The sequence below is a fragment of the Osmerus eperlanus genome, chromosome 26 (assembly GCF_963692335.1).
Source record: "Osmerus eperlanus chromosome 26, fOsmEpe2.1, whole genome shotgun sequence".
Taxonomy (NCBI): domain Eukaryota; kingdom Metazoa; phylum Chordata; class Actinopteri; order Osmeriformes; family Osmeridae; genus Osmerus; species Osmerus eperlanus.
This window is the reverse complement of record NC_085043.1, coordinates 994,806-1,021,978: the sequence shown is the minus strand read 5'-3', so window position 1 is coordinate 1,021,978 and position 27,173 is coordinate 994,806. Positions and strand designations below refer to the sequence as shown.

Here is a 27,173-nt window from a genome sequence, read left to right as displayed (position 1 = left end):
AGAGTGGTGTGGACGGAGCAGTGCGAATCGGCCTTCCAGGATTTGAAGGGGGCAGTCTGCAGCGACTCAGTCCTGTTGAGCCCGGACTTCAACAGGCCCTTTATCGTCCAGACGGACGCCTCTGGGGTGGGGCTCGGGGCAGTCCTGCTCCAGGAGGTGGACGGGTCCCGGAGGCCGGTTGCATTCATCAGCCGGAAGCTGCTACAGAGAGAAAGGAGGTACTCTGTGGTGGAGCTAAAGTGCCTGGCGATCAAGTGGGCGCTTGACTCTCTGCGGTACTACCTCCTGGGGAGATCGTTCCAGCTGGAGACCGACCACAGGGCGCTACAGTGGTTGGAGAAGATGCGGGACACCAACTCCCGTATCACCAGGTGGTACCTGTCTCTCCAGCCATACAGCTTCACAGTGATGTACCGGCCGGGTGCTTCAAACAGGGTTGCAGATTTCCTCTCCCGCATCCCGGAGGATGAGGGGGAGGGAGTGTGAGGATGGTGCCCTACGGGGAGGGGCGTGGCTCTTCCCTGAGACGACAGCCATCGTCTGTAGAGGAGGGGGGATGTGTAACGGTGCGGCTGCCCGTTACCGCTAGCAAGCAACGTGCCGTCGCGGGGAAGCCGTTCATGCACCGCATGGCGAACGTTGTGCGGGGCTGGGCAGTGGCACGGGGATATCCTGTGTCCGGACAGAGGAAAGACCCGACGGAAAGTCGGAAGGGTCTTTTTAAGACGTGAGCGCACGGAACGTAAGACTTTGTTGGTGGAAGGACAGGGGTGTTTGTATAAGGTGAGCGCTGGGGAGCTATTTAGCGGGCTAGACATTGTGTAGCAGGATGGTATGGGTATTTACCTGTCGGTAGTATTTTAGGGAATGTATTTATTTTTAGTTAGGTGGAGTAGGTAGTATAGTAAGATTAATTGATTTAGGAGGGGGATATTGGTCAGAATGGTTGAGGCTGCGCAGATAAAAGTGCAGCGCAGAGCAGGTGGAGGCAGTGGGGACTAAGGGGAACAGCCGACCACACCTCTGGCGAGCAAGTATGTGAAATGCCGAAATGACCTGAGTTAGCGGAAATGTTTTGAAAGTGTCTGGTTATTTGGGAAGTTGTGTAGGTAGGGGAAATTAGGGTTCCAGAGTTTTCATTTGTTTCATTTTATTAAATAAAACCTGCGGGGATTGACTCTAACTCCTTGAATCACTGCCTCCAAGTTTTTGATCATCGCTGCAAAGTTGGCCATCCTACAAACGTGTTTCCTAAATCTTTATTTTACAAAAAAATCCAATATGGCGGCCGTTATAGGTTATTGAGGCTTTTTTGTTCCTCATGAGAAATAAGGCATATCTAATGAATTTCAGAATTTTGGGACAAATGGGATGCGAATGGCATCACTTTGTAAATGGACAATTGGGGCTTGGCCGTAGCGCCACCTATGGATAATGGTGCGTCATTTGTGGTGTGGTAGTTACTCCTGGCCTATACTATCAATGTTTCAGGATTTTGAGAACTTTTTCTAAAATGCATTACCATCAAGATCCACAAGGGCCTTCACTTCAAGCCAAGGAATGAGTGGGGGCTTGGTCAGCCCACAATTGCCTGAAATGTTGTGTATGCGTCTCGCCAAGCCCGCGCGTGTGTCAAGGGAAAGGCTGAGTGTGTGAGAGTGTGGAGCACGCGCGCGCTGAAGAGCAGGGGAGACATTTCATTGGAAATTTCGTTAACAATTAGCCAAGCATGCATGTTTCAAATATTCACCACAAATCGACCTTTCATGTTACAGTCAACTATTCCTCAGATTTGTGTACTAACAATTCTCAAGAGTCTTCATATGAACTTGTGATTGAATCAAAGTATCAATTTTTGACCGGCGGATGTGTAAAGCATTATTTTAGCGTTAGCGATAAATTCGATTTGCTTTATATCAACCATTTTTGGAGATATGAAATAGCCTTTGCACATGGTAACATGTTGTAGTGTCTTCCTTGTGACATACCAAGTTACGTGTTGATATCTCAAAGATTTGCTGAGATTTGACCCAACTTCCTGTTTGGTTGCTTTTTTGCTGATTTTGATTGGCTGTGCCGGACAAACGCCATGGGATAACTTTTGTGAGGCTTGGTCTGAAGATCATCTCTGGTCATTTTGAAGAAGATTTGACAAAAATTGTAGGAGGAGTAGAGAAAAAACGTTTTTCAATTAATTCAAAATGGCGGCCGCATCAATTCGGCTGTTATCACAAGTTATCATGTGTCACACACGGGATGTCCCAAGATATCATGAGACAAAAGAATCACTTAATAAAGGCAAACGAATAAACAGTTATTGGCCAAAACACATTTTTGCATCCTGCGGCCACGCCCAGTGATCACATGACACCAAATTGTTTGGACATCCTCAGATGAGGGTTCCGAGTCATCATACCAAGTTTGGTGTTGATTTCTCAAGGATTGGCTGAGATATGACCCAACTTCCTGTTTGGTGTCTTTGCTGCCGATTTTGATTGGCTGTACCGGACAAACGGTTTTGAAAATCAAAAATCTTTGGATAACTTCTGTGAGGGTTGCTCTGACGATGATGTGTGCCAATTCTGGGGAAGATTAAAGAAAAATTGTAGGAGGAGTAGGCTTTCAAAGGTTTTCGATAAAACCGGAAATGGCGGAAAATCTATATAACCGGAAATTGACGTCATAGGGTGTGTTGAACTCGTCTTGACCCAGGGAATCCAATGGTACCTCATTTTTGAAAATCGGTCATACGGTTCAAAAGTTACGTGTGTAAACACAAGTCCAACTTTGACCCGTTGGTGGCGCTAGAGTGCTCCAATGGGAGACATGAAACTTGGTGAATATAAAGAGGGGACTGTGCTTAATGAGTGTGCCAAATTTCACAACTTTTTACCATACGGTTCTAGGGGCTGCCATAGACTCCAATGGCAGAAGAAGTGTAATAATAATAAGAAAAGGTAGAAACACTTAAGTGGCTTCGCCGCTTCGCAGCTTGGCCACCAATAAATATAGCTGCAAGCAGCAATGGCGGATTCCTCCTAACATTGTGAACCATTGAAAAATATATATTCTTCACAAATTGTCACTGTATAGAAAAATCTTGTGATTGAATCAGAGTATCAGTTTTTGACTGGCGGATTTGTAAAGTATTATTTTAGCGTTAGCGATAAATTCGATTTGCTTTATATCAACCATTTTTTGAGATATGAAGTTGCCTTTGCACATGGTAACATCATGTAGTGTATTCCTTGTGACATACCAAGTTTGGTGTTGATATCTCAAAGATTTGCTGAGATTTGACCCAACTTCCTGTTTGGTTGCTTTTTTGCTGATTTGGATTGGCTATGCCGGACAAACGGTTTAGAAAATCAAAACGCCATGGGATACCTTTTGTGAGGCTTGGTCTGAAGATCATCTCTGGTCATTTTGAAGAAGATATGACAAAAATTGTAGGAGGAGTAGGCTTTCAAAGGTTTTCGATAAAACCGGAAATGGCGGAAAATCTATATAACCGGAAATTGACGACATAGGGTGTGTTGAACTCGTCTTGACCCAGGGAATCCAATGGTACCTCATTTTTGAAAATCGGTCATACGGTTCAAAAGTTACGTGTGTAAACACAAGTCCAACTTTGACCAGTTGGTGGCGCTAGAGTGCTTCAATGGGAGACATGAAACTTGGTGAATATAAAGAGGGGACTGTGCTTAATGAGTGTGCCAAAATTCACAACTTTTTACCATACGGTTCTAGGGGCTGCCATAGACTCCAATGGCAGAAGAAGTGTAATAATAATAAGAAAAGGTAGAAACACTTAAGTGGCTTCGCCGCTTCGCGGCTTGGCCACCAAATATAGCTGCAAGCAGCAATGGAGGGGCCAAGCGAAGCGGAGAAGCCACTTAAGTGTTTCTACCTTTTCTTATTAGGGGCCAAGCAGCGAAGCTGCGAGGCACCTATTGTTATTGTTAGTATTATTAGGGGCCAAGCAGCGAAGCTGCGAGGCACCTATTGTTATTGTTAGTATTATTATTATTATTATTATTATTATACTTCTTAAGACTGGGTGTCTATGGCAGGCCCTAGAAGCGCTTGGTCGAAAGTTGTGAAATTTGGCACACTCATTAGGGACAGTCCCCTGGTCCAATTCACAAAGTTTCATGTCCCATACTTGGGCACTCTAGCGCCACCAATGGGTCAAAGTTGGACTTGTGTTTACACACGCAACTTTTGAACCGTATGACCCATTTTCAAAAATGAGGTACCATTGGATTCCCTGGACCAAGACGAGTTCAACGCACCCTATGGGGTCAATTTCCGGTTATACAGATTTTCCGCTATTTCCGGTTTTATCAAAAACCTTTGAAAGCCTACTCCTCCTACAATCTTTGTCAAATCTTCTTCAAAATTACCAGATATGCTCTTCAGACCAAGCCGCACAAAAGTTATGGTAGAGCATTTTGATACCCACAAACGTTTGTCCGTGACAGCCAATCAAAATCAGCAGAAAAGCCACCAAACAGGAAGTGAAGTCATATCTCAGCAGTTGTTTGAGGCAGTGAAACTAAATTTGGTACGCCGCCTCGGAACCTTATTCTGAGGATGTCCTCCAAAGATTGTGTCATGTGACTAAAAGGGGGCGTGGCCGGAAGCATAAACGTGTTTACGCTAATAACTGTTGAAGTGTTTACCTTAATAAAGTAATGTCTTTGTCTGTTGATGTCTTGTTAGATATCAAGCCTGACTATTAATAACTTTTCATAAAATTCGAACGGACGTGGCCGCCATTTTGGATTTCATGGAAAAGTGTAAAAACCTTTTGCACGCCACAATTTTTGTCCAATGTTTACCAAAGTTGGCAAAGATGATCTTTAGACCCAGTTTCACAAAAGCAATCAGATGAATTTTCAATTTTCAAAAACGTTTGTTCGGTAGAGACGATCAAAAGCGGTGGCGAAGCCGCCAAACGAGGCGCAAGAGCATATCTCAGCAACCATTTGCGCGATTGTCACCAAACTTGGGTTTCATCGTTCCCATGAGGAGCAGAGGAGGCCTGCGGTGTTATACCAGAAAAATAACTTTGAACTCTCAGTACTCTTGAACACAAACATATATTTCAACCAAACTTGGTGTGTTGCATGAGTGCAACAGGTTGTTGTGACTTAATTGTTGCACAAGTGCTATGGAGGCCATGTCCTGCTCTGGACTGCTTGGCCCCTCCATTGCTGCTTGCAGCTATATTTATTATTATTATTATTATTATTATTATTATTATACTTCTTAAGACTGGGTGTCTATGGCAGGCCCTAGAAGCGCTTAGTCAAAAGTTGTGAAATTTGGCACACTCATTGGGGACAGTCCCCTGGTCCAATTCACAAAGTTTCATGTCCCATACTCGGGCACTCTAGCGCCACCAATGGGTCAAAGTTGGAGTTGTGTTTACACACGCAACTTTTAAACCGTATGACCCATTTTCAAAAATGAGGTACCATTGGATTCCCTGGATCAAGCCGAATTCAACGCACCCTATGGGGTCAATTTCCGGTTATATAGATTTTCCGCTATTTCCGGTTTTATCAAAAACCTTTGAAAGCCTACTCCTCCTACAATCTTTGTCAAATCTTCTTCAAAATTACCAGATATGCTCTTCAGACCAAGCCGCACAAAAGTTATGGTAGAGCATTTTGATACCCACAACCGTTTGTCCGTGACAGCCAATCAAAATCAGCAGAAAAGCCACCAAACAGGAAGTGAAGTCATATCTCAGCAGTTGTTTGAGGCAGTGAAACTAAATTTGGTACGCCGCCTCGGAACCTTATTCTGAGGATGTCCTCCAAAGATTGTGTCATGTGACTAAAAGGGGGCGTGGCCGGAAGCATAAACGTGTTTTGGCTAATAACTGTTGAAGTGTGTACCTTAATAAAGTAATTTCTTTGTCTCTTGATGTCTTGTGAGATATCAAGCCTGACTATTAATAACTTTCGACTGGATGGATAAAATTCGACTGGACGTGGCCGCCATTTTGGATTTCATGGAAAAGTGTAAAAACCTTTTGCACGCCCCAATTTTTGTCCAATGTTTACCAAATTTGGCAAAGATGATCTTTAGACCCAGTTTCACAAAAGCAACGAGATGAATTGTCAATTTTCAAAAACGTTTGTTCGGTAGAGACGATCAAAAGCGGTGGCGAAGCCGCCAAACGAGGCGCAAGAGCATATCTCAGCAACCATTTGCGCGATTGTCACCAAACTTGGGTTCCATCGTTCCCATGAGGAGCAGAGGAGGCCTGCGGTGTTATACCAGAAAAATACCTTTGAACTCTCAGTACTCTTGAACGCAAACATATATTTCAACCAAACTTCGTGTGTTGCATGAGTGCAACAGGTTGTTGTGACTTAATTGTTGCACAAGTGCTATGGAGGCCATGTCCTGCTCTGGACTGCTTGGCCCCTCCATTGCTGCTTGCAGCTATATTTGGTGGCCAAGCCGCGAAGCGGCGAAGCCACCATAAGGGTTTCTACCTTTTCTTATAATTATTATTATTATTATTATACATCTGCCATGGGAGTCTATGGCAGCCCCTAGAACCACATGGTCAGAAGTTGTGAAATTTGGCACACTCTTTGGGACCTGTCCCCTCATCACTTTCACTAAGTTTCATGTCTCCCATTTCAACCCTCTAGCGCCACCAATGGGTCAAAGTTGAAGGTGTGTTTACACACGTTACCTTTGAACCATATGCCGCATTTTCCAAAATGAGGTATCATTGGATTCCCTGGATCAAGACAAGTTCAACGCACTCTATGACGTCATACCCAGTCATATAGATTCTCCGCCATTTTGAATGTTAACGAAAAGCGTTTTTTCGCTACTCCTCCTACAATTCTTGACGAATCTTCTTCAAAATTGCCACAGATGATCTTCAGACCAAGCCTCACAAAAGTTATCCCCTGGAGCTTTGATTTTCGCAACCGTTTGTTAGTTACAGCCAATCAAATTCAGCAACTGATCCGGAAAAAGGGAAGTGAGGTCATATCTTAGTGAATCTTTGATGCATTGACTCCAAACTTGGTGTATGGATTCATGACCCTGTTATTAACCCTCGTGCTGCCTTCGGGTCACATGACCCAAAGGTTCATAACGAACCATTGTTGTGTTTACCCAATTTTACCCAATACAAAAACAAATACAAATAATTTTCTTTTAACCATTCCAATGTGGGGGGTCTGAGACAGCCCGACAGTTAAAAGAAAATGCTTCACTTTGTTTTTTTATGAGGTAAATTTGTCGCAATACGACGGTGGGTCACAATGACTGATGGGTCAGAATGACCCGAAGATAACACAAGGGTTAAGAGGTCCGAAAAAGGTAGGGTCATTTAAGCTCTAGGGGGCGCTACAATAAGCAAAATTGTGTTTTGACCAATAACTGTTGATTTGTTTGTCATATTTAAGTGATTCCTATGTCTCGTGATATCTTAGGAGATCCCGTGTCTGACGCATGTTAACGCATGATACCAGACCAATTGATGAGGCCGCCATTTTGAATGAATGAATGAAACTTTTTTCCCTACTCCTACACAATGTATCCAATATTCACCAGATTTGGCACAGATTATCTTCAGACCACAATCACCTTGACATGTCAAAATAGGACTGAATTACAGCTGTTGGGGCAACAATTTGGGCCAAATCTGACCACGCGTGCCACAGGAGAAACAGCTTACTTTTTGTATACAGTAACTGTACACAGCAATTCCCAGCGCTGAAAATGTCTCACTGGGATAAGACGGGCTCCTTTGAAGTGCAAGGTCGTAGGTTTGAATCCAGCCAAAGTCTTAAGCATGTCATGATACTGGTTTATCTGTTTAGTGATGCCAGGTATGCGACAGTAGCTGTCGAGCAGTATAATCATAATGGTCACGATAATGTTTCATTCTCAGGGGATTTATACTCAGAGTCAGATATATTGTGCTATGTCGATATAGTGATGCTACATCTAGCCAGTGCATCGGATTTCTTGCATCATAACATCTGAACAGATTTGTCATAAATCACAAGATTGGTTTCCTGATTCTACGTGGCATACTAAGTCGAAATATATCACACTGTCTCGTGTCCGCCATTTTGGGCGTAGGCCATTTGGAATTTTCATTGCTCCTATTTTAATGGACATGTAATCAAATCATTTTCAGACCACAATCACCTTGACATGTCAAAATAGGACTGAATTACAGCTTTTTATACTTGGGTCAAATCTGACGCTTCCCACAGGAGAAACTGCTTACTTTTTTTTAAACAGTAACTGAACACAGAATTTCCCTGCAGTGAGAATAGCTCACTGGGATAAGACGGGTTCCTCTGAAGTGCAAGGTCATAGGTTCGAACACAGTCATCAAGCATGTCATGATACTGGTTTATCTGTTTAGTGAAGCCAGGTATGCCACAGTAGCTGTCTAACAGTATAATGGTAATGATAATGTTTCATTCTCAGGGGATCTATACTCAATGTCAGATTTCAGAATCAGAATGGGATTTATTCGCCATGAAAGTTTGCACAGACAAGGAATTTGCTTTGGCAGGAAGGTGCATACAATAAACATATAGGGACCTAAAATTTAAATATGTGGACTATCTATACTAAGGGTACATAAACTAGCAGTACTAAGTGGGATTAGAATAGAATTAAATATACAATAAAATAAAATATAAGTTGCCGTCAATTACAATATAAAAATACAAAAATACAAATATTTTAAAAAATACAAATGTACAAGATACAATTTTGTAATGCAGTGCAAAAAAGCAATGTGTTTTAAGTAGGAAGTCATTAGAGTCAGTGTGGTCCCTTGGCCTTGTTGAAGAGGCCAACAGCGGAAGGGAAGAAACTGTTTTTGTGGCGTGAGGTATTGGTCCTGATGGACCGCAGCCTTCTGCCGGAGGGGAGTGACTGAAACAGGGAGTGGCCAGGGTGGGAGGAGTCGGCCACAATCTTCCTCGCTCGCCTCAGGGTCCTCAAGGTGTGCAGGTCCTCGAGGGTAGGCAGATTGCAGCCAATCACCTTCTCAGCAGTGCGGATGATACGCTGCAGCCTGCACTTGTCCTTGGCAGTGGCAGCAGCATACCAGACAGTGATGGAGGAGGTGAGGATGGACTCAATGATGGCTGAGTAGAAGTGCACCATCATTGTCTTTGGCAGGTTGAACTTCTTCAGCTGCCGAAGGAAGTACATCCTCTGTTGTGCTTTCTTGATGAGGGAGCTGATGTTCAGTTCCCACTTGAGGTCCTGGGAGAGGATAGTGCCCAGGAAGCGGAAAGACTCCACAGTGTTGACTGGGGAGTCACACAGGGTGATGGGGGTGAGTGGGGCTGTGTTCTTCCTGAAGTCCACAACCATCTCCACTGTCTTAAGAGCATTGAGCTCTAAGTTGTTCTGGCTGCACCAGGTCACCAGGTTGGCCGCTTCCCACCTATAATCAGACTCGTCTCCACCAGAGATGAGCCCAATAAGGGTGGTGTCGTCCGCAAACTTCAGGAGTTTGACGGACGGATGACTGGAGGTGCAACTGTTGGTGTACAGGGAGAAGAGCAGAGGAGAACGGACGCAGCCCTGAGGTGATCCGGTGCTGATGGACCGGGAGTCAGAGACTTGTGTTCCCAGCTTAACGCACTGCTTCCTGTCAGACAGGAAGTCTGTGATCCACCTGCAGGTGGAATCAGGCACGTTCAGCTGGGAGAGCTTGTCCTGAAGCAGGGCGGGGATGATAGTATTGAAGGCAGAGCTGAAGTCCACAAACAGGATCCTGGCATAGGATGCTGGGGAGTCCAGGTGCTGTAGGGTGAAGTGGAGGGCCATGTTAACTGCATCGTCCACAGACCTGTTGGCTCTGTAGGCAAACTGCAGGGGGTCCAGTAGAGGGTCAGTGATGGATTTAAGGTGTGCCAGCACCAGGCGCTCGAAAGACTTCATTACCACAGAGGTCAGGGCGACGGGTCTGTAGTCATTATGTCCTGTTGGCCTTGGCTTTTTGGGCACAGGGATGATGGTGGAGGACTTGAGACAGGCTGGCACATGGCATGTCTCAAGGGAGGTGTTAAAGATGTAGGTAAACACCGGAGACAGCTGGTCAGCGCAGTGCTTGAGGGTGGCTGGAGAGACAGAGTCCGGCCCAGCTGCTTTGCGGGGATTCTGCCTCTTGAAAAGTCTGTTAACTTCACCCTCCTGAATGGAGAGAGTCGTCACTGTAGAGGGGGGGGGGGGTGGGAGGCCTCCTGGGTGGGAAGGGGTAGTTCAGGACTGTCCAATTGTCTTTCAAATCTGCAGTAGAACTCATTCAGGTCGTTGGCCAGGCGGGAGTCGTTAGTGGAGTGGGGGGCTCTGGGCTTGTAGTTGGTAATCTGCCTGAGCCCTCTCCAGACAGAAGCAGAGTCGTTTGCAGAGAATTGGTGTTTTAGTCTCTCTGAGTACAGTCGTTAAGCCTCCCTCACCGCCTTGCTAAACCTGTTCTTCGACTCCTTGAAACTGTCTTTGTCCCCACTCCTAAACGCGGCCTCTTTCTCTGACCTCAACCTTCTGAGTTTAGCTGTAAACCAGGGTTTGCCGTTGTTGTAGCTTACCCTGGTGCGTGTTGGTATACAGCAGTCCTCACAGAAGCTGATGTATGATGTCACAGCCTCTGTGAGCTCATCCAGACTATTGGTAGCAGTCGTGAACATGTCCCAGTCAGTGCAGTCCAAGCACGCCCGCAGATCCCTACTATTTATTGTGCTTTGTAGATATGTGTCCTCTAACCTCTAGGGGGGCGATCCCATGTCTGACACATGTTAACTTGTGATACCAGCCGAATTGATGCCGCCATTTTGAATGATTTAATAAAACGTTTTTGTCATACTCCTCCTACAAAATATCTCAAATATTCACCAAATTTGGGACAGATTATCTTCAGACCACAATCACCTTGACGTCAAAATATAACTGAATTACAGCTGTTTAAACTTGGGACAAATCTGACAACCGCTTGCCACAGGAAAAATTCCTTATATTTTTACGCAGTCACTGAAATCTGATTTCCAGCACTGAGAATAGCTCACTAGGATAAATTGGTGTCCTGGCTACGTCAACGTCAGAGGTTCAAATCCAGCCAAAGCTGACAAGCTTGTCATTTCTCTGTTTAGCGAGACGATAAGCCACTGCAAAGGAAGCCAGGTACACCGCAGTCACTAGTTGTCGGAAGTTTCTTCTGGTTTATCTGACCTGCTTGGCCACCACATTGCTGCTTGCAGCTATATTTTTAGATGTGTTTTGAGAAGACTACAATAAAAAATATATAGAGATATATAGAATTCCACCCACCAAAGTGGCTAGTAAGACTGACTGCTTTACCCGCCACAGCCGAATTCTGCCCGCATTTGGCTGGTGCCAATGTCATGCCCTGATCACAGCCCAATGGAGCAGTATCAGACTCACATTCTGACTAGAATTATGAGTATGGCAACGTCAGGCTACCAAATCCATGAACCAACATCTTGAATCACTGACTGCATCACAGGCACAGGCAATTTTATAATATAAATGCCACCCAGACTTCTATTAGATAATTGTGAGAAAATAGTTCATTGTAAGAGTTTATAGTCCCAAAATGTTTTAATGTGCAACCTATTTGTGCAATGTTTTCTGTACATTGCGGGGCAAAGGTTTGGAACATAGACTGAATGAACAACGCATCTCCGCTTCTTCCCACTGTACAAAAATTAAGCCAAAATATCCTGGATATGGGTGTTGAAATCTTGCGCTGGTGATGTCCTTTGTAGCCAGAGTCTGCGCAGTAGTGATCGGATGGTGGAGCCGCAGTATCGAGATCCCACCCATCACCCGACCCAATCGAGAGCACCTACCAGCCCCTTTTTACATAGTCAAATAACAAATTAAGATCAGATATATGAAGAAAAATGATCAGAAAAATGTGCACTTGAACAGAGATCAGCGTGATAAGAACTACCTAAAATGACAGAAACCATCTTTGAAAAATGTCCCATCAGATAACATGGAAGGGGCGAGATTTATGACCTATACTGCAGCCGGCCACCAGGGAGCGATCGAGATGTTTTGGCTTCACTTTTCAGAGCTGTTATTCTGTCAATTATTTTTACAGTCATCATGAATCATATACAGATCTTTCTAGGAGAGACGGGCCCATTTCCAGAAGCCATCACTCTTATCCTTGAATAATCATACTAAATAGCTAATTTGGTACTATAAAATTCATTAGAGCAGGACGGGCTACCTATATGTCTACCTACCTACCTGCGCGCACTCTGCCCAATGCACAGAGTGTGCGTTACTGTAGTTTTGTGGGAGTCACTTTGAAGGGGGGGGGTGGGATATTTTGGTTTGAATCATGTCAAACAGACACTAAAACAGCTAGCTTCGCAAAACTTGCCTAACCCAGCTTTAAGTTAGAAAAAAAGTATTGTTTAATCAAATCAAGTTTTGATTTGATTGATGTTTTGGTTTAATTGCGCATTCAGCAATTCTTTCCCCTGCCTTTCAAGGCTGTAAATCACCTGCAATATCAGCAGATGTTGCAAAGGTTTCCTTGCACAACTCTGTCATTCAGACAAAGGTTTTATAGCCTAAATAAGATATGTCTTGCAAAATATGCTATAGTTTATAGTCTATAATTAGTCTATAATTATGTGCAAAATTATGACAAAAATGTAAGTGAATTATATGAAGTGCTTTAGCTTCACATTGGTGTTTGTGTGTTGACTGGTAAGGGCAATTCTTGTCATGACATAGCAGGAACAACAATTGTAATTGTAAAACGCTAATATGTTTTGTAAAGCGGATAAACATAACAAATAAATGCATTTTGCATATTCACACATGAGCGAATGGAATCATATTATATGACTTTGATAATTTGCAACTATTTAGCAAATGGTAGTCTAAACCATTTATGAATATGATAAGGTAGGCCTAATAAAAGGAGATGACAGTATTGGCGGGGGCTGTTAGGATCATTGGATTCACAATAGTGTAATTTAAAATAATTAGAGACACAGACAAACTACCGGGCTCCGTGACTCCTCGAGTCGGCCGGACACTTTGTGTCATTACTACCTCCTTCACACATTACTACCTCCTTCACAATCAAAGTCCCCCTATTCTAATTCCTGCCTAACATTATGCCAACTCAATAAAATAGCTGACAATAGCATTTCTGAAATATAGCTGCAAGCAGCGATGCGTGTTCCTCCTCAAAATGGCAAACTATTATAAAAATTTACATTGTAGAAGGTCAAGAGTTGGACAACAAGAGAGCAAAATTAATTTATGCTTGGCAACAACTGTCTGAATGGAGATTCGATCTCAAGTGGCCTGTAGTATAAATGTGCAAAATTAGAACATTTCTGATCAGGGACCTTTTGAGATGTTGGGGCACAAGGAGAAGATAAATAAGAATAAGAATACCATCAACCGGAGAATAAATGAAGAACATTACATGTTTTGCCAAAGGCACATTCATTTTCCGACCATGTCTTTCCTACTAGTACCATCTAGTGACCATTATGTGTCAATAACAACATCCCTGTCTCTAAATGACCCCTGAAGACTCAGGGGTCATTTCACCCATAACCGCACTTCTAGTAGGTAAAACAGTCTTGACATTTCAAGTGTTAAATTAAACTTAACATTGTCTGTGTCAGAGTTACCACAGTATGCAATAGACGTTTTGTCTTAAGGTCAATTTTAGGTAAAAAATTGCTAACAAAAATAAACTGTCTCTCGAAACTTGTCAATCATTGCTTTGAGGAACGAAAGCTCTACAATGCTTGAAATGGTCAAAAAACGTAAGATTTCATACAAAGGTGTACAGGTCTTCAAATACAAAGGCCAGCTCGCTGTAACAAGGACAGGATGAAATGTGGACGGTCCAGATTTAAAACCCCAATTCCAAAAAGGTTTGGACACTGTGTACAATAAAAACAAAATGCAATGATTTTCAAAACTCATAAACACCTCTCAATTTTGGGACAGGGGCAATAATAGTCTGGAAAAAGTAAGTGTTATGGGAAAAAAAAGCTGGAGGAACATTTTGCAACTAACTAGGTTAATTGCAAACAGGTCATTAACATGATTAAAAAAAAGTATCTTAGATCGGGTGAGTCTCTCAGATGTGTAAAGATGGGCAGAGGTTTACCAATATCCAAAAAACTGCATCTACAAATTGTGGAACAATTTCAGAATAATGTTCTCGTCGTCGTCATCTGCCGCTTGTCCGGGGGTCGGGTCGCGGGGGCAGCAACCTAAGCAGGGAGGCCCAGACTTCCCTCTCCCCGGCCACTTCCACCAGCTCTTCCTGGGGGACCCCGAGGCGTTCCCAGGCCAGCCGAGAGACAGTCCCTCCAGCGTGTCCTGGGTCTTCCCCGGGGCCTCTTCCCAGTCGGAGGCGCCCAGAACACCTCACCAGGGAGGCGTCCAGGAGGCATCTTGATCAGATGCCCGAGCCACCTCAACTGGCTCCTCTCAACGCGGAGGAGCAGCGGTTCTACTCTGAGCCCCTCCCGGATGACCGAGCTTCTCACCCTATCTCTAAGGGAGAGCCCGGACACCCTGCGGAGAAAACTCATTTTGTCCGCTTGCATCCGCGATCTCGTTCTTTCGGTCACTACCCACAGTTCGTGACCATAGGTGAGGGTAAGAACGTAGATCGACTGGTAAATAGAGAGCTTCGCCTTTTGACTCAGCTCCTTCTTCACCACGACGGACCGATGCAGAGCCCGCATCACTGCGGACGCCGCACCGATCCGCCTGTCGATCTCGCGCTCCATTCTTCCCTCACTCGTGAACAAGACCCCGAGATACTTGAACTCCTCCGCTTGGGTCAAGATCTCCTCCCCGACACGGAGATTGCACTCCACCCTTTTCCGGTCAATAACCATGGCCTCAGATTTAGAGGTGCTTATTCCCATCCCAGCCGTTACGTTGGTACATGATCGTTTTTTAATTAATTAATTTATTCATTAAAAAAAAAAGGTTTTCATGTTATCATTATGGGTAATTGTGTGTATAATTATGAGGATTTTCTTTTTTCCCATTTAATCCATTTGTTTAATCCATAATTTGTTTTATTTAATCCATTTTGGAAAAAGTGAAGCGCTGTGAATACTTTCCGGATGCAATGTATACAGACTGTTATTAAAAGAAAAGGAGTGTGGAGCATGCTAATCCGGATTCCTTGGTTATTGTACAAGGCGACTTTAACAAAGGCAATCTCACCCAAGAACTCCCCAAATATAGACAATTCATTAAATGCCCAACCAGAGAAGGGAACACTTTTTGATCACTGCTACTCTACAATCAGTAAAGCCTACCATACGGTCCCCAAGCAGCACTGGGACACTCCATGGTCCACCAGGTGGACCACGCCATGGACCACCTGATTCCTGCATACAGGCAGAAGCTAAAGCACTGTAAGTGCTGTGAGGACATCGAAACTGTGGACCAGCGAGGCTATGGAGGATCTGCGGGCGTGCTTGGACTGTACTGACATGACTGATATGTTCCCGACTGCTACCAATGGTCTGGATGAGCTCACGGAGGTTGTGACATCATACATCAGCTTCTGTAAGGACTGCTGCATACCAACACGCACCAGGGTGAGCTTCAACAACGACAAACCCTGGTTTGCAGCTAAACTCAGAAGACTGAGACTGGACAAAGAGGCCGCGTTTAGGAGTGGGGACAGAGACAGATTCAAGGAGTCAAAGTACAGGTTTAGCAAGGCGGTGAGAGAGGCTAAACAACTGTACTCAGAGAGACAGAGCCCAGAGCCCCCCACTCCACTAACCACTCTCGCCTGGCCGACGACGTGAATGAGTTCTACTGTAGATTTGACAATTTGACTGTCCTGAACTATCCCTTCCCTCCCCCCCTATCAACACAGTGAGACTCTCCATTCAGGAGGGTGAAGTTAACAGACTTTTCAGGAGGCAGAACCCATGCAAAGCAGCTGGGCCAGACACTGTCTCCTCTGACACCCTCAAGCACTGCACTGACCAGCTGTCTCCGGTGTTCACCACCATCTTCAACACCTCCCTGGAGACATGCCATGTGCCAGCCTGTCTCAAGTCTTCCACCATCATCCCTGTGCCCAAAAAGCCAAGGCCAACAGGACATAATGACTACAGACCCGTCGCCCTGACCTCTGTAGTTATGAAGTCTTTCGAGCGACCTCAAATCTATCACAGACCCTCTACTGGACCCCCTGCAGTTTGCCTACAGAGCCAACAGGTCTGTGGACGACGCAGTTAACATGGCCCTCCACTTCACCCTACAGCACCTGGACTCCCAAGCATCCTACGCCAGGATCCTGTTTGTGGACTTCAGCTCTGCCTTCAACACCATCATCCCCGCCCTGCTTCAGGACAAGCTCTCCCAGCTGAATGTGCCCGATTCCACCTGCAGGTGGATCACAGACTTCCTGTCTGACAGGAAGCAGTGCGTTAAGCTGGGAACACAAGTCTCTGACTCCTGGTCCATCATCACTGGATCTCCTCAGGGCTGCGTCCTTTCTCCTCTGCTCTTCTCCCTGTACACCAACAGCTGCACCTCCAGTCATCCGTCTGTCAAACTCCACACCACCCTCATTGGGCTCATCTCTGGTGGGGACGAGTCTGATTACAGGTGGGAAGCTTATATGAGCGAGGAAGATTGTGGCCGACTCCTCCCACCCTGGACACTCTGTTTCAGACACTCCCCTCCGGCAGAAGGCTGCGGTCCATCAGGACCAAAACTTCACGCCACAAGAACAGTTTCTTTCCATCTGCCACTGGCCTCTTCAACAAGGACACGGGTTCACACAGACTTAAACCACAGACTTTAAACCATTGCCATTATTGCACCCATGTCATTTTGCACTAAGCACCCTATTTGTATTTTTTTATATTGTACATTATAGCTATTTTATACTTTATATTTATTTTATTCAACATACCTGTCCCCTTAGTTTTAGTTAGTATTCCTTGTCTGTGCAAAATTTCATGGCGATTAAAACGCTTTCTGATTCTGAATCTGCATTGACTTCAATAAAAACTTAGCGGCTGGTAGGCCGAACCCCTGCAAAAAAATACAAAAAAGCGCATTGATTTGCTCAGCCCCTTGCTCAGCCCTGCTCACATTATCCCTCTCTCTCTCAGACCCCTCTGTGAATAGCCCCCTCTCTCCGTGCACGCTCTGAATCAATGCGCAGGACGAACAGCTTTTTCCCTCAGCCGGAGAATCAATCTGGAGTTAATGAACGGTAAGGCCCAATCCCAGCATCCACCCTCACAGACTCACGGACTTTGAGGCGCGTTCTCACTAAGTCTGTGAGGGCTTAGGGCTGTCCCACAGTCAAATCGTCAAGTGCGCGAGGGCTCTTTTGCAGACATTTGGAGCCGTTTATGCACCCGTTTTGTTAGTCCGCATTTTTGCAGACTTTAGCTAAGGGAATTATCCACAAATTACAGTGTTGTGACGTGAAACACGAGTATTATTAGGCTTATTGGGTTCACGGATAGTGTATTGAACTGGATGAAATCATATATCACAGGAAGGAAGTTTTATGTTAGTTTAGGTGACCATAGGTCCAAGAAACATGAGAACTGCTACGGGGTTGCTCAAGGAAGCTGCTTAGGTCCATTACTTTTTTCTCTTTATATGTTACCACTCGGCGACATAATCAGAGAACATAACATAGATTTCCATAGCTATGCGGATGACACACAACTATATATATCCACTGAACCCAACGATGCAACGGCCATCAATTCCATTACCAACTGCCTGTTGGCAATAAACAAATGGATGAAAGATAACTTTCTTAAATTAAATGAAGACAAAACCGAAGTCCTACTATGTGGCCCCAAATCCAAAAGAGTACTAAGAATCTAGGAGGCTTAACCCCCTGTCTTAAACCAGAGGTGACGAGTCTCGATGTAATCCTGGACTCAGATTTGAATTTCAACTCTCACATTAATAAAGTGACCAAAACAGCTTTCTTTCACCTGAGGAATATAGCAAAGGTACGACCATTCATAAACCAAAATGATGCAGAGAAGTTAATTCATGCTTTTATATCCAGCCGGCTGGACTACTGTAACGCACTTTTCACTGGTCTTCCCAAAAAAAACACTGAAAGACTACAGCTCATTCAAAATTCTGCAGCTAGATTATTAACCAAAACTAAAAGGAGAGAACACATTAGTCCTGTTCTAGCTACTTTACACTGGCTCCCCGTTACCTTCAGAATTGACTTTAAGGTCCTTTTCCTCACATACAAAGCTCTATACGGACAAGGAGCTAGCTACATTGCTAACTCCCTTATAAACTACACACCAGCTAGAACACTGCGATCATCAAATGCAGGCCTATTAGAGGTCACCAGAAGCAGTCATAAGAAGATTGGTGATTCGGCCTTTGTCAATTACGCCCCAAAACTATGGAACAAATTACCCATAAATATTAGGGAAGCAAATACGCTAGACATTTTTAAAAGACAGCTTAAAACCTACCTTTTTACCGAAGCATTTAAGTAATTTTATCTCAGAAGGGTTTTACTACTTTTATTAGTTATATTATTGTTTTTATAATTTGCTATTTTAATTATTACTTTTATCACTTGTATTATTGTTTTTATTGATTTTATGTAAAGCACCTTGAGCTACAATTCTTGTATGAAATGTGCTATATAAATAAAGTCTTACTTACTTACTATTACCAGGGGAAGCCCGGAAGCAAGAAAAAAATCCAGGAAAAACCCGCCTCATTAAACAAGAAGAACGGTAAACAAACAAGCATGCATGGAAGGAGAAACCAACCCTGACGTAAACAGTTAAAAATAAAAGTTAACATGTAAGTTTAAACACAAAGCTCACTGGACTGTCTGTAGGTTGTCCTTTGATAATCAATTCCAAATATGCTTTCATCAGATTTGATCTAACAACATCACTATTTTGCCGATAATGCAGCAAAGTCCCATTCCAAGTTATAGCATTTTGAGCCCTTGCAGTCTCTTGCATTCAATCACTTAGTTGCATTCAATCACCTAGTTTTGGCTAAGCCCCTAATGTGTACAACGTCTGGCTCCGCCCCTGCTTACCACCACAAATAGAATCTAATTCCGTGGGAAACACTGCAATTACTGCCATTTTTAGACCAACAAAGCAGACAGCAAACATTGTCCTCCAAGAAGATACAAACACTGTCTCTATGTGAATTCAGTGAACTCTTTTATTAAAACGGGGAGTACTTAGCTATGGAATACTAATACTTTATAGATCATTACTGCTACCAAGATTTGTGGTAGGTAGGGATCGCTTTCCTGCTTGCTGATTTCCTTAGAGTTCAATCGGAAATGTCAGCAGAAACAAGCACTTACGTGATCCATACCTACAGCAAACACCAATCATAGGTGTATGATGCAGATTCGCTACTTCAGACACTTGATGACTTACTGTCATTCAGCCAACAAAGTATTACATATTGTCCCAGAGTTACTTGCTGATATTCCGTGAAGAAAGAAAATAAATGGTTTTCTAATAAGGTCTCTGGTTTGCCATTATATAATTATATTTAAAATCAGTCATCAGCACAACATAGCGCATAATGTGGCCAAAAATCTTTTGGAAAATGATAGCTACATGACATTTGCAATTTAGGTGATGAAATGATGAAAAGGTTATGTAAGCGCTGTGACCAGTAGCGGAGATAGCGTGGGTGCGGCCGCCCCAGGGCCCCGTGCCAGTCAGGGGGCCCCCAAACGCCGCCGATCTTGCGTCACGTTACGAGAAAGGGGCCCTCGCTTAGTGACACAATGCAGATAATTAGCTGAAAGAAGCTAACTACGGCTTCTGATCTCGCGCTACCACATTCCGTTAATCCAGCTCTTTTTATCAAACGTAAGTTACGTAACAGTCACTTAACTCATGGCTATGGTAAACCAGCACAACAATAACAATTGCCAGGCAACAAAACGCTACATTCAGTGCCGAACGAAGTTTCAGCCGTCTACGTCTCATTAAGACATAGCCTACTTGCGTTCGTGCATGGATGATGCCAGACTGTCAAATCTCACCTTCCTGTGTGTGGAGCGGGACATACCTATTGACAAGGACAAAGTGGTTGGCAAATTTTCCACCATGAAGGAGGAGGATGAAGATTTAATAAGGGATATGTGTATAGTTTTGTTAGATTTATTTGTTCTGGAGGATCGTTAAGCAGACAACAAAATTGTAAGAAATACTGTGGCACTGATTGAGCGCACTTGGCCTGTTCAGCACCATCGCTGTCAATCAGCTGTTGCTGTCCGTGGTGTTGAAAATATTTTATTTGACTGGCAAACTGTTTTCTTTGTTCGTCAATACAAATTTGTCAACAAATGTCTTTGTGTCTTATTTGACATATAGGCTTACTTGGCTGAACGAGTGACACATTATAACATATGCATTCATCAGATATTTATTTTTTATTTTTTACGGTTTTAATTTTAAAATGACTTGGTAGCAGAGGGCCCCATGATGAAGCTCCGCCCCCACTGAGCTCCGCCCCTGGCTGTGACATAGGCCTACTGCCTCAGCCACACAGGCAGTAGATAAATAGATCAATAGTGTACCAAATCATTACCTTCACATTAAAGTAAATTCCAAACATCTGAAAGTATTTCAAAAAGAAGATGGTGGCTACCTGTAAGGTGGAGTGGTGCTGGTCGTCCACTCGGCTGGGAGACTCACTCTTGGCTCTCTGTCTGTCTGCCATGACCACCACACTACCAGTAGGGCTAAACCTGGTAGGGAACGATATCCTTAAACTACTACATTGAGTATGTTTACATGCACACTAATATTCCAGTATTATTCCGCATATGACAATATTTTGAATTTGATACGGTCATGTAAACAGCATATTCAGTTAGGATATTATGAATTAGCTAAGTAATTTTCCGAATGTAGCATTTTATGACTAAGACATGTGGGATATGCCAATATTATTCGGGTTTTATGAGCATTTTTTGGACATGTACCGTATTTTTCGGAAAACAAGCCGCATTTTCTATAACCCGCACCCCACCAGAATGGGAGCTTTGTGTTTGTAAATCGTATTTTAACCCGCACTGAAATATATGCCGCACTTGATATGGGAAGAATGATACCAAGCAATGCACGAGTAGGCTATAGGCGATTTTACAGCATGCCGTAACACTTCGGTTGTGGATAGTATGTCCATGCGTGGCAAAATCCATTGTTATGTCTGCAAAATTATTTTAGATGTAGCCTAGTATAAGTTTCTTGCAAATCCTGAGGATAGCCTACCGAAGTTGAATTAGCCAATGTCGTTAGCGATACTAGCTAACGTTGGTTTGCTAGCTGTATATAACATTTCACTGGGTCTTGCAGCTGTTTGATTTACTGAAATTATTATGAAATGTTATGTTCTACTAGCCATTTGCCTACTTTAGCAAGTCACTGTATTTCCAAGCCCTGATTTTGTAACTGAGACGACACAGTAAATAATTCCTCTTTCAATTCCTCTGAATAAGCCCCTGTTCCAGTGTAGTAGTGATGGGTCGTTCGCGAACGATCCGGCTCTAAGAGCCGGCTCTTGAAGGTGAACGTCGGGAGCTGGCTCGCATATCTGAAGAGCCGACTCTATTTATAATAGATTAATACAGCCTATAAAAACTAAATGATTATGAAATAATGAATTTTAATTGTATTTAAAATAATTGACTAATTCAAAGAACAACAAAAAAATACTTGTAGGCTTAAAAGCGCACACGATCATCCTCACATTCTGTTCCTGTCAATCCTGCATGAGGGAGGGCCGAGCCAACTCACACACAGTCAGAGAGTAGTCAAAACTTGGAGGAGAGCCATGAAAAATCAATGCATTTTTAAAGATATGTGGTTACGGTCGAGTATGATTTCATTTCATAATTTAATTCAAATTGTTTTCACATCTATCATAGTCAAATTCATTGTTAAAACATGTATTTTTTAAAGAGCCGTTCGGGAGCCAAAAGAGCCGTCTCTTTTTAGTGAGCTGAGCCATACGAGCCGGCTCACGAAAAAGAGCCAGAATGCCCATCACTACAGTGTAGAGCATTAAATTAGCTGCACGGTCTTTAGAGATCTGGGGAAGCCACTCTTTTTGTTCTAAAACCGGGCTATACGCCGCTTCGAAATATAAGCCGTTTCGAAATATAAGCCGTACAACCACAACAAAACTGTAAAATCGGGGTACAAGCCGCGGTTTTATTCCGAAAAATACGGTATACAGTGTGTTCGGACAATGCGCCTCAACTGTGGGGTTTACAGTAGTTTGCAACACACTGCAAACTCTGTGCGTTGTACACAAACCAAGTAGTTAATCGGAGTATGCAAGGCTGCATGTAAACATGAACATTCTTTTTTATTAGCCATGTTAACAAATGAGGAGGAATATTGTCTGTTTTTGGAATAAGGGCAAAAAAAACCAGAATATTTTGTGCATGTAAGTTTACGTAGTCATTGTTTTATCCACACATTATATGCTGGTTTGACAAAAACGGCAGAAGTGAGCAAAGCATAGAAATTCCTCTTGTCCAACAAGGGTAGATCAGATTACATAGTTAAATTGTACCCATCTTAAACACAAATACTGCATATCTGTTCAATCATCATTCAAGACAGTACATTTATTATGCCAAACCTGGGTTACTTTAACTTTTTCAAACAAAGAAGTCAGACTCAGGCCGAATCCCAATACTCTGTCTTACCCCTACCCCTTACCCCTAGCCCTTAGTTTTGCGCGTTCCCGTGAGAGTAAGTGGTGTCCCAATACTCTTTTTGAGCTAGGGGTAGGGCTAAGACGAAGAGGTATACACCCCTTAAAACCAAGTAAGCTCGGGAGCTTACTTGAAACCTAGGGGTATGTGAATACTGCACTACTTGCAACAATGGCGGACCGATCATCCAGTGAGTCCCATAAATGTTATATTTTCGGCATAAATAATTGATTAAAAAATTATGACAGTCCTGTACATATGTATTTGCAACCATGTTCTTGATTGAATCGTTTTTTTTAAATCGCTAGTTTGCTGCACTAACGTTACATTGCTGATTTGCACAACGGTCCCGCATTTCTCTGATTAGTCTTGAATGGACTCTATGCATGTCTACAGTTTTAAACTCCATTAGCAGCGAATTTCAAACTAATTTTGTTTGATATCAGTGCATAACACTACTTGCTTTGGAGACATTTCATAGGTCTATTTAGCCCTTACCCGTCAGTTTCGAGACATAAGGGCTAGGGGTAAACTAAGGGCTAGGGTTAAGGGGTAGGGGTAAGACAGTGTATTGGGATTCAGCCTCAGTCTGGATTGTGCATGTAGTGCCTGCTGCTTTAATATTGTCACCAACCTTTCCGTCTCACTGAAGCTACTTGAAGGCAGAGAGCTCTTGGCAGCTATGGCTCTGGAGACAAACCCCTCTTGTACCATAGAGCTGCATCTTGAAGTATCAATTAGAGCTGGTGCCTCCTCTGCCCCACTGCCTTCTTCCTGTGGTTCAGACCCCATCCACTCCTCCATCCTCTCTGTCTTTATCCTCCGCCCATCCACCACTCCCACCCGGACATGCATTCCCTCCCCCTCCTCTCCACTGCCCCCCCTCTCTGACTCTATCCCTGTTTCCACGTACCACTGTCCTGCCCGGTTAATGCGTAGTATAGGCTCCTTTCCCAGCCTGCTGGTTACTGCCTCAACTGCCAGCCCCTCAGGACCCAGCCCACTATGCTCTACCATCTGGGGGCTCATGGACTCCCCTGCTGGGCTCCCAACCTCAGACATATCGATTCCGACTTCAGAGCTACCACTGCGCTGGCCAAGGACCCTAGGGTTGGTGTGGTTTGGTCTCAGGGAGATGGAGTCCCCTGACATACCCCCATCGAGTCCTCCTCCTTTCACAGACAACAGGGTCTTACTTGAACCCTTGTGGCACTGTGCCACCGCTTCAACACCAAGCTCTTCTTCTACATCTGAGAGGCTGATCTTCAGGTGTATGCCTTCCAGGATCTGTGTACAGTGGTCAATGATGTGCTGCATCTGGAGAAAGCTGGCAGCTGTCAGGTAGCTGATAATGTCTGCAAGCTGTAGGCACAGCCTCCCAGTGTAGCAGAAGGAGAGTAACTGTTCGAACACAGTAGGGTTGCGGATGACTGACAGGGAGACAGTGCTCATCTGACTGAGTGACATGTGGTCTCTGAAGTAAGGTGAACTCGCAGCCAGAACAACTTTGTGAGCTCGGAAGTTCTGGCCTTGCACGTTAACCACAATATCACATAGGCGTCCCTGCATACGCAACTGGTTGAGATGGGATAAAACCGAATTGCTGAAATCAGGGATGTCCAGTTGAATACTGCCTGCTCGATCCATTCTCTTGGTTCCTGAAAGATAGGAGAAAGAAGGGGAAAATAAATGTTGTACTACAAACGTTATACTTAAAATATTTTGCGCCTAACTGGAAACTGTGTGAGTGAACAAAAAGGCAGATGTAATTGGTTGTTTTGGACTGACCTTGGGTCTTGTGACCGTTTTGCAATATAAACTCCTCAAAAAAAGTTCTGAAACGTTATTTCGGTCGATTATTCCTCCCCTTCACTAATACCAATTGGTATTGTATTTTATATAGTTAGAAAGCCTGATTAGTCACCTTTACAACGAGGTACAACTTTTAAGGATCGTGCATTCGTGGAATGAGCAACACAGTTAACCGTGTGGGTAGCGGACCAAAAAATGTGCCAAAATCCCCAGCAATATTCTTCTGTTGGTATTCACTCTCGTTTTGAGTTGCTTGGTGGATTGGATGATTGCACTCTCCCACAGTAATAAGAAAAAAACAACACATATTGGCCATTTTTACACTTTATTCATTTTACACTGTCAGGGACCTCAGTAGCGTGTGGAAGATCCATACGCAGCCACAACAGCTTGGCACCTCCTCATGCTGGTCACCAGCCTGGTCACACACTGCTGTGGGATGGCATCCCATTCCTCAACCAGGATTTGTCGCAAGTCAGCCAACATGTTTGCGTTGGTCACTCTGGCACGTACAGCACGCCCAAGCTGATCCCACTTGAAGCTCAAAACGAGAGTGAATACCAACAGAAGAATATTGCAGGGGATTTTGGCACATTTCTTTGGGCCGCTACCCACACGGTTAGCTGTGTTGCTCATTCCACAAATGCACAATCCTTAAAAGTTGTACCTTGTTGTAAAGGTGACTAATCAGGCTTTCCAACTATATAAAATACAATACAAATTGGTATTAGTGAAGGGGAGGAATAATCGACCGAAATAACGTTTCAGAACTTTTAGCTTTAGAACTTTTTAGTTTAGCGTGGAACATAAGTGACAAATCTTTTTCTTTATTTTTTTCATTTTTAAGACTAGGGTATGCTGTCGTTTATCAGATGGGTGACAGACTGGTTTCAAATTAAAGGGGGGGAAAGGAGCACAGATGGAGGGCAGAAACCTTTCTCATTGCTCAACTGGCTAGCGTTTCAATAGGAACAGTGACTATAGTGACATCAGTGAAACCGGTTTATGACCGTAATGCTTTTGCAGTATGGTAAGGAAAAACAGAAGAGCAACTCTCATATAGAGATTGGTCTAAAACCCATAGGCAATGTTACAGGGATAGCCTATGGGGAAAAAACATGATATGGTCAGATGAGACATTCCTCACCTAGGCCTAGATGCTTGACCCTGAGGGGTCCTGTTAGGTTGTGGAAGGAAATTTCCAGGCATGTTTTGGGTTCACTTGTCCCTTAAGAGAAGGGGGGGTTGCCTACTAGATATTACTGTGAGGTTATTCTAAGTTATCATAACTTTAATTTCTCATCCATGATTAAAATGTTCACCCCACAACTCTAGTCATAGGCTAGATAAAACAGAATTTGTAACCTTTCCTTAAAGGTTGAACAAACTGATCAGAACCGTATTATAGACTACAAACCAATAACCACAATATACAAAATTGATTATATACTTTGAACTAAATCTAACCAACTGTGCTTACTTAGAGTTCAAAACTTTTCTCCTTACCTTAGTGGAATGCAGTTGCGATACACTAGACACGCACTGAAACTGAGTCAGCTAGTTTAGCTAGCCTATCAATGTCAGTAACCATAACCATGGCAATCATAGTATACATTCCATAGTAAATAGAAAGCGATTTATTGTGTTAACAGATGCTATCCGCTCCGCGATGGCACTCAAATTCTGCAGCCGAAACGTGGTTCTCCTCTCGGTCACTGCAACGTACTGCAGTACGGTGATGAGATGAAGCCTAGTTGAATAGACCCCGGCGTTGCTTGCGACAGGGAGGTGGCTAGTTCAACATGGCATGCAATTGAAAGCATGGAGAATGAGATCATAGCGTAGTCTACAGCTTCTAATTCATGGCGAGTCGTCAGTAAATAGCTGCGATGGTGTTACATTTGTGGTGTCGGTGTGTATGTTAACTTATTTCCAATGTTTGTAATCGGTGAATTCCATCTCCGCTTTCATTTTCCTTTTTCATGAGACGTCAAGCGAGCTGGATGAAGCGAGCCTGAATAAGGAATCTCATTTCCGGTTGATTGCTTAATTTATTTTTTCTAAATAAAGGTAGCGATTCAAACAACTTTTATTGTTTGAATATCAAATGGAACGTCCCCCCAAATACTCGTTAGTGCCCTTATTGAATCATATGAAACCAAAGAAAAAGCTGACCATTTAAATTAAATATAGGCTAGCTAACATGGTCAACTGTGAGTGTGTGAGGTTGTTCAAACTAGTCTTCCCAAGAAGGTAAAATGGTCAGGTCAATACTGCAGTTCAATACTGCCAACATATACATATTAAGATTAAGATTAAAATGAAATTGCAGCCTTGATTTAACTTTTGAGAAGAGGTTCAAGACTTTTTGTCACACTTAGTTCTTCAGTTGTGGATGGATGTCTTTTTACTCCACATTAATGGAGGCTATGTGTAAAACAAGCCTCACCTAGCTCTTCAGTTTGAGGCCAGAAAGGCCCAAATGGAGTTTGATGGTATTGCATTCGCTTTTTGGCACCCGGCTTGTTCTGGTCATTTGAATCCAAAATAGGGTTTTACA

General features: G+C 43.5%; 1 protein-coding gene across 1 annotated transcript in view; it reads right to left on the bottom strand.

Annotated features, from left to right (window-relative positions):
* The window catches only part of zbtb37 (zinc finger and BTB domain containing 37), a 43,851-nt gene extending 17,230 nt beyond the window's left edge, over nt 1-26,621 (bottom strand). The window contains exons 1-3 of the mRNA XM_062452502.1: nt 26,120-26,621; nt 23,436-24,459; nt 20,722-20,821 (exon numbers count right to left, since the gene is read on the bottom strand). Of these exons, the coding sequence (XP_062308486.1) occupies nt 20,722-20,821; nt 23,436-24,448 (1,113 nt within the window). The 5' untranslated portion in view covers nt 24,449-24,459; nt 26,120-26,621. The remainder of the gene's footprint in view (nt 1-20,721; nt 20,822-23,435; nt 24,460-26,119) is intronic.
* Between the last annotated feature and the right edge of the window lie 552 nt (nt 26,622-27,173).